At 34.6% G+C, this 18,927-nt stretch overlaps 1 protein-coding gene across 5 annotated transcripts; it reads right to left on the minus strand.

Moving 5' to 3' along the window:
• Positions 1–435: 435 nt before the first annotated feature.
• Positions 436–18,151, minus strand: LOC138336868 (E3 ubiquitin-protein ligase XIAP-like). 5 transcript variants are annotated; one of them, XM_069286492.1, is made up of 6 exons: positions 18,022–18,151; positions 7,233–9,029; positions 6,456–6,621; positions 5,331–5,465; positions 2,506–2,990; positions 436–2,224 (listed from the first exon to the last, which is right to left on the minus strand). In XM_069286492.1, the coding sequence occupies exons 2-5, from the start codon at positions 9,018–9,020 to the stop codon at positions 2,788–2,790; spliced, it is 2,292 nt and encodes a 763-aa protein (XP_069142593.1). In that variant the 5' UTR covers positions 9,021–9,029; positions 18,022–18,151; the 3' UTR covers positions 436–2,224; positions 2,506–2,787. The 5 variants fall into 5 exon arrangements, with proteins under 5 accessions (XP_069142593.1, XP_069142582.1, XP_069142608.1 ...); XM_069286481.1 differs by having other exon boundaries at positions 18,010–18,115; XM_069286507.1 differs by lacking the exon at positions 18,022–18,151 and adding an exon at positions 13,016–13,145 and having other exon boundaries at positions 7,239–9,029.
• Between the last annotated feature and the right edge of the window lie 776 nt (positions 18,152–18,927).

The raw sequence follows: 18,927 nt of genomic DNA on the forward strand, positions 1-18,927 counted from the left end.
AATTCAATATTTAAATGAAAAACCAATTCTTTATTCCTTTGTTCGAGTCCTTCATTCACAGCATCTGTGAGTTGCCTTGGCACTTTGATTAACATCAAGGCGTTGCAAGGACGACTAGTTTGGTAACTGACGTTTCTTTGTGTGTCTTGGACAGCATGCCCCAGAGACTATAATATGTTTAGGAACATTCCACGCATGCATTGTCCATCTATCGCTTTAAAATAGTTATTTAGACGAAAGAACGCTTTAAAAAAAGAAAACAGCACAAAAAAGTGATTTTGTGTTGTGTATCTACAGTCTTTTGACCATATTATTTTCTCTTTGAAGTATCAGCAATTTACATAATGCTCTTTATCGTAAAGCGCGAGTAATTGCACAGTTCCATTACACATGTAATTCACATTTTCGTTAAAGGACAATGCATAAACTCGTTCATATTTAACACAATTTTATTTTACAAATGTAATGATATTAACATATAAACTACATGTATTTGAAAGAATGGTGTTGAGAAAGCATCTTGCTTCACGGTATCAATTTGGTTATTATAGTAGGATCTCGCACTCCTGGCTACGTAACATGAACTTTATTATGCGAGTGCAATAAATTGATATGCCACGAGCCTTTTAGGCGAATTGCATATCAAATTATTAAACGAGTTTAATAAATTTCATATTACGTAGCCACGAGTGTAAGATTCTATTTATCATATAAAGAGTATCAATGGAAATATAGACAAAACTTTCGATTTTTGTCTTACGATATTTATGACATGGCTGAACAGACCAGTTGTGTGATAAATAGAGGATCTTTATATTAAATAACTTTTATTCTATTTTAGATAAATCATCTACTATTCTATTTATCACATAACTTTTATTAATAGAAATATCAGTAAAACTTTAACTTTCGTTTCTATATGATACAAAACAGCAGAAATACGGCTCAGATGTGACATTACCATGAAATGAGACAATCATGTGACGTCATATATAATTTATGATGTCAAAATTACATGTGACGTCATAATAGTGTTATAACATATTTGTCTTACGATATTCATGACATGACCGTATGATATGGCTGGATGGGCGAGTTATGCGATTAATTAAGTAAAATATAATGGGCTTGTTATGCAAGCCATGAAACATCAAAAACAGACTGAAGAATAAATCAAATGGTTTACATGAACACATAACAAGAAGACCAGAGACAATTATGTAAATATGAAAGTATTAATACATGCATTTCAAAGAAAAATATGCTGTACACGTTCACTGATTCAAAAAACGCAAATACTTTAAACGACGGATTTCCAATGAGAAAATAAAACCCATAATATATATTAATTAAAAACAGAAACAAAGAAACAATATCGGAACCTGAATACATGAAAAAAGAAATAAATAAAATAAAACCAAAACTTCTGATAAAGTTTGGGTATAGAAGCAGTTGGATCAATTACCCTATCCAAGATAGTCGACCAGGAACATATATCATATACTAGTAAGATACATCACGTACATTTTTAAAACATAACAGCACGTTTCTTGCTAATCTCAGATAAAATTAATGAAGTACCAAACTGAAGTTGTCCTCCGTGACATTAAATACACAATAATTTAGAGGTAATTGTGACAATTTTGATATTTCACCCCAAGACCAGCCCAAGGACTATAGGCTATAATAACATGGTTACGGAAATAGAAAGGGTGTAATATCAAAATAAAATCATTACAAAATCATATCTATATATCAAATACCAACACACATCTGCAGTAAGTCAGATGCCTAAACCACGTGCACCACACGAGTAAGCCATCCCATAAGAGGTCAACAGCTGATGCAATATTTTAATCTAAAGATATATAAATATGTAAATTAATACCAATCATAACACATCTACATATCATGATGATATGTCACAAGTTTAAAGCTGTGTAGGTTCAAAAACATTAAAAAGCAAATCAAAATAAACTTCAATGACGTATTTCACAAGACATTAAGTAGTAGATATGTCTCTGATAAGGTTACTACGTTCATTCTCCACTAAACGTCACAACTAAAAAGGAAAGGTCAAAAAGAAAATACTAATTGTAAAATATGTGTAACACACTGTATCAACATATGATTTCTTTCTTTTGATGTGTCTAATGCTGAATTTGTGTAAATGTGATGAGCTTCATATCATGTCCCTGGCAAAAGATGTTATACACATAAAAATCTGAAAAGAGAAAAGTGAATCAATCAGACCAAATGTGAATCACGGTGAAACTGTTATGAAAAGTACGTGTAGTTTCATTTTAACGTAACTTGTTTCATTTGGTGTAAAATTTTATGGAACCAATCAAGCTTACATGCTTCAAAGTTATCATCGATTTCAAAACAGTTGCAGTGGAGAAATGCCAGTTCTATTCTTTGTGAAATAGCTCATAAGCTACATTCATAATGTATATATATATTGGGTTTTTTTATTTCGCCTGCTTGTTTTACCGGAAGACTTACCAGTGGTATCGTGTCCACTGTGGGCTAGTCTTTACAGGAATTACTGTCAACTCCACCTGTTATATATGGAGTTTTGATTGCTTCAGGAAGTGCAACAAAGATCCGGGAGCAGTACAACATTCAACCATTTGTTGATGGAAAGCCAACGTGAACAGGAACTAATGACAAAGCACACATGGCTCATTTTAACTAAAGCAGATATCATATTCCGGGTCACCCAGTCCATAGCTTGATAGCTGAATTGATTGAAAAAACGCGCATTTGAACACAAGATTAACATGGTTACGTGAGCCAGGTTTTGACTGTGCCCTGTATGATGACTCCACATACAGGACAGCGCCTCACTGCTTGAGCGCATATTTGACAACACAGGAGATGGGCACACGGAAGAAACGCGATTGAGGCATCTTCATCTTCACATATCCTACACAGCATTTGTTTTTTTAATCTGTGGTTCTCTTCCATCAGCCGTCGCACCTCACGTTCTGAAAATGCGAAGGTGAATTTGTGTTATCAGATTCACATAATATATAGTTTATAATGCAGTACATCCTCCTATTGTGAGTGTTGAGAAGAAATGAATGTTAAAACATAAGAAGCAAAAAGGTGTTTATATATATATATATATGCAGTAAATACGACTACTACGTTTGCAACAAGCTAATCTATTGAAAACAACGCTAATTTATTGTAAACATCGTTAATCTAATGTATGTAAACAACACAAATCTATTGTAAGCAAGGCTTATCTATTGAAGACAGTGTTAATAAAAGAGTGGTACCACTTAAGGTGGTAGTCTCACATTCCCCAAAATTTTCCTGTCGTTCAATATTTTTCATATTTGATTTATGAAGTAAATATGTTGTTATGCATCTTCTGTCAAAGTTTCGAAGAAATTGAACCATCCATTTTTTCTAAATACATGTAAATATTCAAATTTGCCATTTTTGAGTAGATTCTGCACATGATAAAACAGCATTAGTCTGTACTAAATCTGCCCTGTAAATGAAAATAATTAACAAAATGTTCTACGATATATATATTGTTTAATTGATGTGATATATATCAATCCTTTTTTGAAGAAAATGCTTTACTTCTCGTCATAATTAATTTCTAGTGATCATTTTTGGAGGAAATTAGGTAAAAAAGACGCAAGTAAATTACCTAAAATATTCTCACCAAAATGAAAATAAATCAAAATTGTGAAGTTCAATTTTTATAGAAAAATAACAGACTAAAAAGTGACAAAGTTGCTTTTAATCAGTCAATTTTCAAGAAAATTGAACCACAATTTGTCAAGATAGAGCATTTTTAGCACCAAAAAACCTTCATTTTTCATTGAAAAAGACGGGATTCACAATAGAGTTATCTCCCCTAATATGTATACTTTTTATACAATCACTGCAGAATTTTCTGTTACAATATAGCCTAGATGTCAATACTTTTAGTTTTAAAATCATTAACAATGTTTAATTAATATATATTTACCAGAAAATAGCAATTTAAGATTGATAGGATTATTTGTGTTGTTATTTTTCAAACTAATAAAATAATTTATTCATAAATTCGAACTTCAGAAAAGGGGGTATTAATCAAATCGCGGTCATTCAAATGCTTGAAGAGCTTGGGGCACTGTCATAACTCAAGCGTCTGTATGAAAAAATCATGATCTATCTCCCTTACCACGAGACTACATTCTTAATATTGATTCTTCATAGCTGCAATGTTTTCACATAATCCATTCGACTCTAAAATAAATGGACGTCTTAAAGCATTTTCAGAGATGCGCTTAATACTGACATATGTTATACAGTAAAATAAGTATATTTGTGTTGTTTTTATCAGAAAGGGAAAATACAAAGTACATTCGCCATTGGCTGTTGAATTCTGGTGACTACATATATTTAAACTCCAAAATTGGAGTGAAAGGAGATGTAAAAGATACTTTCTGTAATAGTGCTTAAAAGAAACTTAACAATAATTCAGTGCTATTTTGAGAGTACTGATTTAATAACATTACTTATAAATCTCAAGATACAAGTTACTTATGTAATAAGTGCCAAGTGTCGTGTTTATAATAATATTATAATTATAATTTCCATGTTAAAATACAAAATGTATTTAAACCGGATCATCCATTACTGGGAAATTTTGGATGGCACACTTTCTCGCTGTTTATCCTGTAATTCCGCTTTGATTGTAATGATGATTTGACAAACTGATTATATATAGAACACAGATACTTTTCCATGTGTTCTATAGGCCTAGAATAATTTTTGTACCGTTCTGTCTTATTTTATATAGACTCCGACGAACGTCCGAGCTATTCACAAATAGACAATAGAACAGTCATTACAACCTGAGTTGTGGGATAATAATGCTGATAATAAAGATGACTTATTACAATGACAATACACTGCTAACTTTTAAATAGCTGTACAAATTGATTGAGCTGTATCACATTTTTGGTTCTTCAGGATAAGGACAACCATCACTCTTGTCATACAGCTTAGTCACAAGATGTCGTCATAGGTATAGAGCAAGCAAAGATCGAGGCTAGCAGTTAACACACAAATAAATTTGAATTTTCATTGCCTACTTTTAACTGTCGAAAAAAAATCAAAACACTTTTATGATTTTTTTTTAAATTAAAAAAGTAGATACTGGCAAATATGAAGCGAATGATATAGTAACGTGGTTATCTAGGAATGCATTTCCTTGTCTGAAGTGATAAATTCCCTAAAATTACAAATGATGTAATACTTGTAAACAGCAGTTGTAAGGAACACATGTAGCCCAATATATAGACAAACACCTAACTTACCGTCTGGGTCCTCACTGTTTGTGTTCGGTATGTTCTCACTGCTTGGTAGTCCTCTATCATCCATAGTAGTACACCCCCCTTCATTAGTACGTAGCATCTCTCTCAGAATATCAGTACTGTGGATGTCGCTCTTCCCTACAAATACATGGATATGACATAGTAAATCTCGTCTAGTATGATTTGTTTTTGTAGTTGTATGTCGTAACGGGACGTGGAGTGCTTGTGAGCAATCAAGTGCTTTCCAAATTGCTTTCGAAACATGCAATGATACGGAGTAATTAGTTTTTTCTTTCTATTTAGTAGTTATTTAATGATGGTCACATCGGGACAAAAATTACAATCTGTTCTAAGAATCAGGTGGCGAAAATGGAACAGAATGCGCCAAAGACAGTAATCACTTTCTCTCAAAATTTTCCGAAAGATTAAAAAATGTATGAAAAAATTATACTGTGTTATATTTTGACGCGTTGAAATAATCACCAAAACCTTATATGACTAGTTTGATAATCCTTTCAACATTGCGGAAGATAAGTCACATCCGAGGAAGTATACATTGATAACTCATTTCCCTGAGTATTTATATCTTGTTTTACTGTAATGACAAAGAAGGAAATTAGAGTCTAGTGTTGCTTGGTCCCTATAATCTGACTTTTCTCCTTGTGGCACGGAAGTATGGACTTACAAAGATAAATGAAAAATAAGCCACACAAACAATTTTATTGATAATTTACTGGTTTGATTTTAGTCAGATATAACCTGCTGAATATGGTGTTGGTGGAATACGATCAGATATTCCATTTGGACGACGTTACTTCTCTTTAGTGACATTTCTTTACTTCTCGCCTATTCCTTAAATTGTTCATGGTATTGTAACATAACTATTTAATACCGTTATACATAGATCATTGTTTTACAGCAGGAAAACTAGGTGGTAGATTCAGCTGAATTGCAATAAATCTTAATGATAGTAGCACCAAAACTGGAGAGTATGCTCTCCTTTTTGACAACTCTTTAAATCGTCAAAAAATGATAATATCTCTAATAATTGACTAATACTAGTTATCATTGCTTTGATTTACGCTCCCAATATATGAGTTGAGAGCTATGTGACAGAACTGGGATTACCTTTGGACCACAGGTCCTGGATCACTTGTTTGGCCTGTTCTGGGGAGTACCCTTGTTGTAACACGCTCTGAAATGCTGGTAGCTCCTCCATCATTTTGTCAGTCAGAAGTTCATCTGGATTTTCGCACACTTTCCCTGACGTTTTACCATTGCATTTTTCATTTACCTATAATATGAATAGCAAACATGTTTATAAATACACAATATATAAAATTTCAATGATTAGTGCTTAAAGATGCTCCACCGCTGACAAATAGTATTTTTTTCCCTATCAAAAACAGGAGCAGACGATTTAGTATTTTTCTTCAGTTACAAAAGCTACTTACTTTACACCATTACCACCATTGAAAAGTTTGAGCTTCTAATTTTACTTCAAGTTAAAATATGAAAAATAATTAATTGCATCCCGAAAAAATTCCGTGGCACTATACCTAATATAGAATGAGGTAATGTTTGCGCATGCACCAAAGGCGAAATAAATTAGTTTATGTTATTTTTTGTCTTAATAAGGCATATATATATACGATTAAACACCAATTATTGTTCAAATGATGAATATCATTTATGCTCTGTCGGCGGTGGAGCATCTTTAAGTACTTCTTACATTTTCATTGTAGCTACTGCTCTAACGGGAAAGCAGCGCATATGACCAGTCTGGTGATTAGGAAGTGAAATAAGCTATTTTAATGTGTAACAGTAGCTATAAAAAGCTATAATCACCAGATTATTATTCCACTGCTTTTGATATATGTTGATTTCTGTACATAAAACATTTACCTGTACCTGATCATCTGTGGTTACTCTTTCATGCACCAGACGGATGAAGTCAAGGCCTTTGTTCTGACGTAAATATCCACACTTTGGAAACCATCGCGCATGCTCAATCCAGGGGTCATCTCCATCCTCCCAGTTCCTCAGTCCTCCTCCACAAAAGAAGCACCTTGTATAATCTGCGTATCCAGCATACACCAGTCCAGCCTCCGCCATAAGGCGGGGTGCCTGTGATCCTGACCACCCCCTAAACGAACTGATTCTCACGGTCAGAACAGCAAACGCTGGGTATTTAGGCTTGTCGAATATTACCCCAAGAGGTGCTAACTTCTGAATCACCGATTCACTGACAGAACCAGAAGCGGAAGAAGATCCAGTATGACTGCGGCGATTTTGAACTGGCGAGGTATTCCGTAGACCGCTAGCTGTATCATTCATTTGTGGTCCAGTATTATGCTGCCCGTTCCTAACATTATCATGCGCACGTTCAGGTGATTGTCCATTTAGATAGCTTCTTGCCATGTGCTGAGTCTGTGTAGGTCTGTCCGTAGGATAAGTTGGTATTGGTTCCCTTTCATTTGTACGATATTCACCAGAAGGATCCTCTTGTTGTGTATCAATATTCCTAATCGGTGTATTAAAATGACGACCGTTCCGTCCGTCTTCGCCGTTGTTAACACCTGATACGCCTATTGAAGTTCCACTCTGTAGATTTCCATCTGACGCAGTCTGATGCTTATTATGAAGTACAGGCTCTCCGTAATTTGTAGGCAATGGTTGAGAAGCCGTCGTGGGATTTTGAGACGAATGGTCATCATCGGTGTCTCGAGGAATCGGAATGTTAGAATCGTCTGAATCGTTCACATGCCTGCACATAGGCGATATCTGTCTGTGGATTTCAAATGGATCTTCGCCTGCAATCCAATTTGATCGATATTTCCCACAAGAATAGCATCGCACTTTGTCTAACGTACCCGTATGGTAAAATCCAGCTCTCGCCAATAGGATTGGCCGCACGTTCATATCGCGATGCGCAGAAAATGACTGTAACCGCAACCATTCAATATTCATTGATTGCGAAGTATCGCCATCTGCTGAACTTTGAAAATAGAGATTCAGACTTGATGGGAAAACATCCAGGTATGTTTTATGATGTAAAGGTAGGCATAGCGATGAAAAGTTCTTTTTGAATACCAAAGACGAAAATGTCTCTGTCTTGTCCTTGACACTCTTTACGTCTTGTATAGTCACAGAACATTTACTGAAACATAATTTATCCATTTTTGATTCGACATCAATACTTTGGATATCCTTTATAAGACCAATTATCACCAACACGTGCATGATAATGTATAATATCCTGATGTCATAAACGATACAGCTGATGATGGCGAATACAGCTATAAATATAATGATTCTATCAATAACCACAGAGGGTTTTCTACTCCACACGCCTAAGGTTTCATGTTGGTAATTCAGACGACGCTTAAAAACCTCCAGATTTACTAACTTATCATATTGCACACTGGCTTCTGTAGACTTATCTCTTTCCCCGGATTTCACTGGTTTGTTGAAAGATTTAAACAAGCATTTTGATAACTCGGATTTGTTTCTAATAACATTGTTATGTGCGAAATTTGGACGTTTCTCCTGTTGCCGAGATGAGGTAACACCTCCGTCCGACTGTGACCGTCTGTGTCTGGGGTGAAAGTATTTGCCAAATATATGTTCCGAATGCCGACGACATCTGCTCGTATCGCGGCAACCACGGTATGGTCCTCCGAAAGAACTCATAATTTGTATCTGAAATGATATACAAACAGATCACATGGGGCGAACTTTTCACGAACAGAACAAAACTGCGATAAACTTAAAAATAAACTGAAACATTAAGGAAACTTCCTTATGTGTCGCTAAGAACGCCTTTAATATCACGTGGACTAGATACTGACTTCCGCACTGTCGATAATTATAGACAGACAGACAGACAGACAAACATTCTTTACAGAGATTTACAAAGATTGTTTGTCAATTTTATGTTTATGAATTAATCAAAATACAGTGGGACCTCCCGAAACCGATCATGGTCGGTGCACATAATTTCGGCCGGTTTAGAGAGGGTTCGGTTTGGAGAAGTGAATCGAATACCAATCATTACGATCTGGATTTAATCGATCGGAAGTCGTTTTTTACACTAGTGTACCGCATGTATGCCTAGTGTTCGTTAAAACCGACCGATATTGATTGTTAATGTGAATGTTATCACAAAAGAGAGAATCATACGTTTAAAAGGAATGAATTACAACAATCTTGATTTTGTTACCGCTTATAAACGTAGTTTAGTTAGTTGCGTGAATGTTCTTGTGGATGTTCTCGTCTGCACTAACCTACATACGGCCGATCGCTTCCGGTTACGTCAAGAATCAAATTATATGGTCTAATTACACGATGATCAGTCGATGCCGGTCATTATATGACATAGTCATTTTCTAAAACAATACGTGGCTTCGGCTTCTTCATACAGATAATTTACGACATATGTAAATAAAAAAAAAACCGTGTGATTTGAATACGAAACTATCTCTTTATTACTTGCTCTGCTTGTTTTCATACAGTAAACAAACCGCGTGCACGTGGTAGACTTTCGTTAAATATCTAAACAATAGACATGATTAAATAATTTAATCACTATCTCGGGTATAATTACCATGTACCTGAATCGCTGAATCGCTGTGGTCGGATCGCTGTAAGCTAGTTCTAGCTTGTGAAGATCCATCGTGGTCATTTAATTACTGGTTACAGTTTCAAATAGCCTTCACATCTGTATACATGCCCCAGGACATGGCATGCGACAACTATGGTACAGGTACGTGTGTATTTCACGGTCGGTTGATCAGACCTCAATGCAATCTATCGGTGTCGCTCAGGTTAAGGCCGGTTTTCAGAAGTGTATTTTAGTTACATTTGACGATTCCGATCTCAAAATCGGTCCGGTATTCGGAATTGGGAGGTATCGGTTTTGGGAAGTTTTATATACTATTAATAAAGAGGAATTCATTCCGTACATGACATCCATGTTCGGTTTCTAGAGGTGATCGGTTTTGAGAAGGTTCGGTTTCGGGAGGTTCCACTGTAGACAGTTCCTGTATCATATTATGTACACAAGTTGCTAGATTAGTCACTAAGATTGACCATCTATCTTCATCGAGTAAAATATCTTGTTTACAACCAAGTATAAATGAGTATTTCTGAAAACTTCCAAATTATCAAAACGAACATATTCATGGACATTGTCGTGAATTCTCATTATGATTATGACGTCATAGTCAATGGTCTGACGTGACGTCATCTCGTAAGTCAGTTCAAATAAAGATGTCAAGAAAGATGAAGGTGTCGCAATCTATCAACATTACAGACATCAAGATAGTTTACAAGAAATTCCAACAATTTGTCATGACTATCGAAAAGACGATAAAATTGTATGAGAAAATGCATAGAGATGTTGTTCGTGGATGTACTACATAACGTAAACATGACAGTCTCTTTAAGATCTCAGATACATTTATGTTTGTCAACAACTGATATGTAGATGTTTACAGGAAACACAATTACATCAACATCTGATTATGATAAGTTTTTCGAAGACTGCATATATATATATATATAGGGATTGAATGTATTTTTCTAATTTTCATAGCGGCTATGAATAGCATACTTGCTATGAAAATTAGAACAAGATATCCCAGAGGGATCTTGGCGCCCACCAAAGAATGATCTATGTCTGACAATGGAAAGATGGATCTTTTCTCTGCTTTTCAAACTTTTTCAAACATACTACAAACAAAATTTGAGACAGATTGCTTCAGTACTTTCTGAGAAATAGCAGTGACAAACTTCAACTATCAAAATCCAAGATGGCTGCCTGGCGGCCATCTTGTTGATCGATCGGTCCCAAAACGCAATATCCATAACTATGGCCCTAGGGAAACCTACATATGGCATTTGAGACAGATCCCTTCAGTACTTTCTGAGAAATAGCGATAACAAACTTTAACTATCAAAGTCCAAAATGGCTGCCTGGCGGCCATTTTGTTGATCGATCGGTCCCGAAACGCATCATGCACAACAAGGGCCCTAGAGGGACCTACATATGAAATTTGAGGCAGATCCCTTCAGTACTTTCTGAGAAATAGCGATAACAAACTTTAATTATCAAAGTCCAAGATGGCTGCCTGGCGGCCATCTTGTTGATCGATCGGTCCCGAAACGTATCATGCACAACAAAGGCCCCAGGAGGACCTACATATGAAATTTGAGGCAGATCACTTCAGCACTTTCTGAGAAATAGCGATAACAAGAATTGTTAACGGAAGGACGGACGACGGATCACGGATAAAAAGCGATTTGAACAGCCTGCCATCATCAAAAATACATTCAATCTATATATTTACATTAAAATAATTTATGAAAATAAAGTTAAAATAATATGTAATTGACTTATTACAGTAAACCTTAGTTGGTTCTTATACATTAAAATATTTTGGGGGACTATTTTTATTGATATGACACTGGCGTAATGTTTAAAATAAGCTGATCGATGCACGAGAATCGTTGTATTCATAGTGTATTCATAGTGTTTTCATAGGCAAATCATATAGTGACGAAACACTCAGAATGTAAATATATGTCAATATCAAAATCACTCAAAAGATTTACCGTGTGAAAACGGGAAGTGAGTTCTTTCACGTGAAAAGACAATTACTACTATAAGTCTCTGTATTAAGCATACAAATATTGTTTGCACGAGTACACGAGACCACACATTGCACACTATATACAAACACACACATGAACAAATGAATGAAAGAATGAATGGGAGGACGAATATAGACGGGTAACAGTGCAGCGATTACTGGTACTGAACTGAGTTTCCGAAGCGATTCACTTCCTATGAATTTATTCTTAGCATTTTTTAGTTCGATAAAAGAAACAATCAAGATTTTTTCTAAAATACACTTTGATATTTAAATCATTCACAATTATGAGTTCAGTTTTGGTAAACATGTTGTTGACATTTGGTTTGTTTGAAGGGCAAGGACGTACACGGACCGTAAACATCAATACACACGTACAATGTCGGTTAAAACTAGCGGGCACCGGCTATAACAGCTCCAAAATAGTTATCTCAACCAAACAAATACTTAATACCAGGAAAGGGCTTGCTCACTTTACGTAAACAAATCATTGTTAAATAATCAAATTGACGTCTTTATTGCATATCCGAGATATTTCAAAAACAAATATTTTATTAATAAGACCAATAAAATGTACCAGAACTGCCCGACTGATTAACACGTGCATCATATATCTAAATAAAATTCCCATGCGTAAATGCATTATCCTTATTGTTCATCTGCTCTTCAATTTTGTTTGTCATTATAATGTAGCACTTTTGTTGCCTGACTTCTGAAGGGCTTCTGAATGACACCGTGTCATTTGATTTTTATAGCATTATGTCCTAAAACGGTATTCTATTTATGTAGGAAATACGAAGGAAACCTGACTTTGATCTGGCCCTATTTATGGTAAGACCACGCTGCCTTTGTGTTACAATCCAGCTTTGTTAATATAGAATAAAGATAAAAAGTTCGAATAAAACTTGAATAAGACCTATTTTAACACTATTTCAAATGTTCTGTAGCTCTATAAAGTAACCGCTAATATCACAAAAGTATTAGATATATATAATTTAACTTATTATATATAAGTACGGAAATGAAATTATTTACCTGAAGCGTATTCACGTGTTTACAGTTGATCCTAGCATCACTTTATACATAGGGGAATCCCCAAACACGCTACTCCCTTATCTTGACGTCATATGTTTATACTGATCATGACTTGTAAACAATGCACAACACGTTACAAAAATAATACTTACACGCAATATTCTTAACTATTTATGTAATACAGTATATTATAAATATGTTTTGAAATGTACATTAGCAAATAACAAATGTCTTCTCATAAGATAAGAATCGCTACATTCAATATAGTGTTACTAGAAATGGACGAGCTCTTGATTGTTATCGAAATCGCAGGGTAAGGTAATTCCCTTGAAGTAACTTCGAGAGTAAAGTTCACAAGGAAAAGAAATATGTAAGAGAAATTTTTCATCTTTTGATTTAGATAAGGTTTTGGAATTGATTGTTGATATCTAAAAAAAGTCATCATCCAGACAGTAATGATATATATTGGTGTAAAAATAATAATAAAATAATAATACTAAAAAATAAAAATCTAGATTAAACTTTTTCCTGGTTTAAAATACTGGTATATCCAGTAATAAAATGATATATTGAACCTGATTACAGATAGGATCAATCCGTCCCTGTGATATCCATGAAATATTTAGAAATACATATATCTGTTAATGTTACTGTAATGCCTTCATCATCCCTAATAGTTTGCTACAATCTGTAATTGATAATTAGTTAATTTCAGAGACTTTGTTGGTGGAAATCAGAGGAAAGACTATTTCTTATTCATCATTATATGAAAAAGCAGTAAAACCTTAAAGGAACGAACTTGTGAAGACCTATCCTGTAAAGAAGGACAAATAGCTACAGTGAGGATTTAGAAACTAGGATGAAAGAGCTAGAAGCTAGACGTGTTAATAAGCATTATACGGCCGAGGGCTTAGTGCTGGATACGAGAAGGTGAAAACTCCACATCTGTCTTATTCAGTCTGACATGAAAACAGTTACAAATTACTTTTATTTAAAGTAATTTCAAACAAAATACCCATTGGAAGATAATATTGGAAGATACAGATTACGAAGTTAAAAAAGTGAAAAAATAATAAAGTCCTGGTTCTCAAAAATTATTGCAGAATAAACAAGAGGTCCATGGGCCTTAACGGTCACCAGAGTTCAGATACAGAATGAAACAAAGACATGCATATAAACACTATATATTTGCCCATCAGGCCCTTGAAGACAGTCAGTGATTTTATAAATTTGACTTTTTAATCTATGCAGATTATTTGTTTCCATCAAATCTATGAATTCAGAAGAAAGATTTTTGAAATGTAATCCATTTTGACGCCTTTTGGCCCCACCCCTCTGGCCCCTGGGGGTCGGCCACGACCAATATGGATATGATGTTAAAATGCTATCTCAGGCTATTAATTCTAACCCAGATTGACTAACTTCCTAAGAAAACTATGCAAATAATGTTCCTAAATGTGTTTTTCCTATATAAACAATAGTAAATTTGACCCCCTCCCCAGGGGAAAATCTGAGATCCCAGGGCCATGATATTCACAATTTTTTGTAAAGGGCCTTAAGACCTTTCCATCTATGCAGAGTATTTGATTCTACCAGTTCCAGAATTTCAGAAGAAGATTTTTGAAGTTTTAGCCAAGACCAATATAGATATAATATTAAAATGTTATCTCAGGCTAATAATTCTTAATAAGTTTGGCTCATTTTGAAAATTGAGCAAAAAATGCTCATAAATGTGTTTTTCCTATATAAACTATAGTAAACTTAATCCCCTTCCCAGGGGAAACGTGAGACCCCAGGGTCATATTATTCACAATTTTTGTAAAGGACCTCAAAACCTTTCCGTCTATGAAGAGTATGTGATTCTACCATTTCCAGAATTTCAGAAGAAGATTTTTGAAGTTTTAGCCTATTTGACCCCTTTTGATCCCGACCCTAAGGCCCCTTGGGGTCAGTCAAGGAAAATTGGTTAATAAGATTCAATGTCCATCTCATACTGATAATTCTGATAATATTTGACTCATTTCCTATAACAGATGATCAAATAATACTCAAAATTGTGTTTTCCCTATATAAACTATAGTAAACTTAATCCCCTTCCCAGGGGAAACGTGAGACCCCAGGGTCATATTATTCACATTTTTTGTAAAGGACCTCAAAACCTTTCCGTCTATGAAGAGTATATGATTCTACCATTTCCAGAATTTCAGAAGAAGATTTTTGAAGTTTTAGCCTATTTGACCCCTTTTGATCCCGCCCCTAAGGCCCTTGGGGTCAGTCATGGAAAATTGGTTCATAGGATTCAATGTCCATCTCATACTGATAATTCTGATAATATTTGACTCATTTCCTATAACAGATGGTCAAATAATACTCAAAATTGTGTTTTCCCTATATAAACTATAGTAAACTTAACCCCCCCCCCCAGGGGGAAACGTGAGACCCCAGGGTCATATAATTCACAATTTTTGTGAAGGGCCTCAATATCTTTCCATCTATGAAGAGTATTTAATTCCATCACATCTGTGAGTGGAGAAGAAGATTTTTGAAATATTAGTCAAGTTTACCCCTTTTGGTCCCTCCCATAGCTCCCTGGGGGTGTGGGGGTGGGGGTGGGGACCATATAATTCACAATTTTGATTGGCCTTATGCCTCAGAAGGTTTGTGCAAAATTTCATTGAAATTGCTTCAGAAGTTTTGGAGAAGAAGTCGAAAATGTAAATTGTTTACGGACATACGACGCACGATGCACGACGACGGACAAAAGGCGATTAGAATAGGTCACTTGAGACTTCGTCTCAGATGACCTAAAAAAAAGGAAGAATTTGTTGTTAGATCTATAAAATATGAATTTTCAGTTGGACAGTTTTCCATAACACAAAGACGAGGTATTATTACAAGTATCAATAAAGGAAACAAGCCAAATAATTTGATGGATAATTGGAAACACATATACCTTTTACATATAACATATAAGAAACCTTCTGCAGCAATATCTCCAGAATATCAGGGCGGTTTCAGACAAGTTAATAAGCAATTACGAAACGCGCTTTATACAGTACCTGACCGCTACATCGGGGGAAATGTCCCTACTATATATGATATGATGCTTAAGATTTATTTGTTACTTTAAACAAATTTTGAAAACGCTTTTAATTTTGTGTCGTGATTTATTAATGAGAAGGTCTTGAACTACGTATTTTAATTTTCGGAATGAAAACATGCAAATTTCCACAGATGGGACCTTGTAGCATCACCTGACTGTGTGGACAGAGAGGAACTCTCCAATACATATTGACCTCGTGTCATGCGGCATTGCACCAGGGAGAAATACATGGCCCCACAACCAAGTCCTTAGGGAGCTGGTAAATGTTTTGGAAAAAGAGCGGAAGAGCATCAAGTCTATCTAACCAATGTCCAGTCATACACCGATCAGGTGTGGGGGAAAACGGAAGGTGGAGGGAACATCTGGATCTAGAGATCCACCGTGATGGCTGCAGATCTCAACCAGAGATAAACTTTTTCCGATATTGTTCCCATCTAACATCAGCTGTGTATTCCTCTACTTTTGAAATATGTTTTCCAGGATAAAATAAAAATGTAGTATTGTACCAGTAGCAAATAGAGTAACAAGTGGGAACAATTTTACTATGACACAAGACAGATGGAAAATCACCCCGCATTCCTGTTTAAATATCTCTAAGTGCAAAATTACAATGGTTCAAACTTAGAATAATACATCATATTTTAGTCACAAATAATTACCTTTTCAACGTCAAGTATCTACACCTGCCCGTGCACTATGTAGATAGTCCACAGCTCTCTATGGGTTATAAATACAGGAATTTGAAACTCTTACGGATATCAGTTTTATCTAATTTTCCACAAATAAAGGAACCCGCCTATTCGGAATCCTGTCATATCATGCTAAAGAACTGAAACTATCATTCTTATCAAACGTATATTAAATATATTGGACTAAGCTCAGATGCCTCTAAATGTAAATGCCCTTTTTAATGTTATAAAAGAACATTCATCAGTTCCTAATTTTGAAATCATTATTGAAGCTGTAATTTCTCGCCAAAAATATGTAGAGACATGTTTACAATTTACATATATATATTAACCATCTTATCCATTTTATGTCAAATAATGCATATGGTTTTTACTTATTTTTATAATACGTTCTCCATAAACACCTTGTTAATACCAAATTTAGATACATTAACTGTCATATCGCATTGAATGAAAAATCTACTATGTAAACCTTAGATATTTAACGATAAATCGACACACTTTAGAGTGAATAGTGCGGCAATGAAAATCAGTCATAATGCATTTTTGGCCTTCGAAAAGTTGTTACATAGCAAAATGATGGTAAAATTCGGCTAACATTGTCCGACTCTGCATGACTATTCATCTTAAGCAGCTGTTATTTTATTCATGCATGCATATGATATAAAGTGTCCTAGGATTGTGCAATGTATTTGGCGCAAGGTTCATACTAGTTATCTCCAATGAAGCACCAGTACAACAAAGTGTAAAATCACTAAAAAAAAAATTTTAAAAATCACATTTCATCTGATAAATAAAGCATAAACCAAAGGGACCTGCTTTTTTTTCTTATGACGTTTATTATTGTATATTATTAAGAACATGGAATACCATTTTTCTAACTTATAAAATAAATCTTATACATGTATATAACATTGTGATGAAATAATGGGCCACTATTGCCAGTGACCAAATACTTGGTCTAAGTGAGACGTGAGACGACATTGAGATCAGCGGTCGTATTGCCTTGAACATATTTATATGTGTATATTTCATTAAAAATTGAAATAAACGTGAAAATTTACATGTGATTTTAATAATTAGATAATCTATGTAAAACCAATTTAGATATACAGTATGTGTTAAACATTCAATTCCTACATTATATCTATTTATAAATAAACAATTTATTAGATTTATTCCGTTATTTTAATTCAATTTACTTAAATACTGGCCTGGTCAGCGTAAGACTGCTATCACGTGTGTCCCAATACTTGTCCTCTGTCCGTACTGACAATAACACTTTGCCACTCGTTACTTTACACACTGTACACAATGCCTTAGTAAGTTACATCATACTTATATATCAATACTTATCGATAAATCAGTTATTTCTGAAGTTTATGTAATCATTAGGTTATATACACCGTACTTTGAAATGTCTTTAATGGAAATGACAAGACTTATGAGTCTGTTATTTTCTTTTGAAAATAATATTCACTGAATTTTTTTAAATATCCCATTTTTATATTGATCATTAAAGTTTTAAACTTCGTTTGTTTATGCCTTGTCGTATAAAATTCTTCTTCTGTATATATCATGTGCTTGCATGCTCCATCATTCTAAATGATGATTCATATAAAATGAAATGTTAAAAAAAAAGAGGAGGGAGTGGGGGGAAACATCCGTCCTACAATATAGATTTTATCAGCAAGCAAATTAATACTACGGAATGGAACAGGACATGTGAAAAGTTTTGTAGTATTTATTACGTTCGCACGAAATAACATTTTGATTATCCATGTTCTTTCCAAGTGCACGATATACCTATTTTGTAACCTTTCTGATGCAATCTAATGTCTAGTTCGTTGTACCTCTTACCATTTCGTCATACATTATATTATTTCCAAACAAAGACTCTTGCAGAACTACCAAAGTCAGTAAACGAAGGAACAAACTTTTATTCATGTACCTTAATATATGTATTATCCTTTGCTAAAACGTTCAGATAGGGTTATGGGTGATTGACTATTCGAAGTATAAAATTATAAGAAAATGAGGTGGACGGACGCAAGAGTGAATTTGCTATACACACAATTCGTTATATAACATTCGTGGGACAAATAGTTATATATTAAGCT

Source organism: Argopecten irradians, chromosome 1 (assembly GCF_041381155.1).
Source record: "Argopecten irradians isolate NY chromosome 1, Ai_NY, whole genome shotgun sequence".
Taxonomy (NCBI): Eukaryota; Metazoa; Mollusca; class Bivalvia; order Pectinida; family Pectinidae; genus Argopecten; species Argopecten irradians.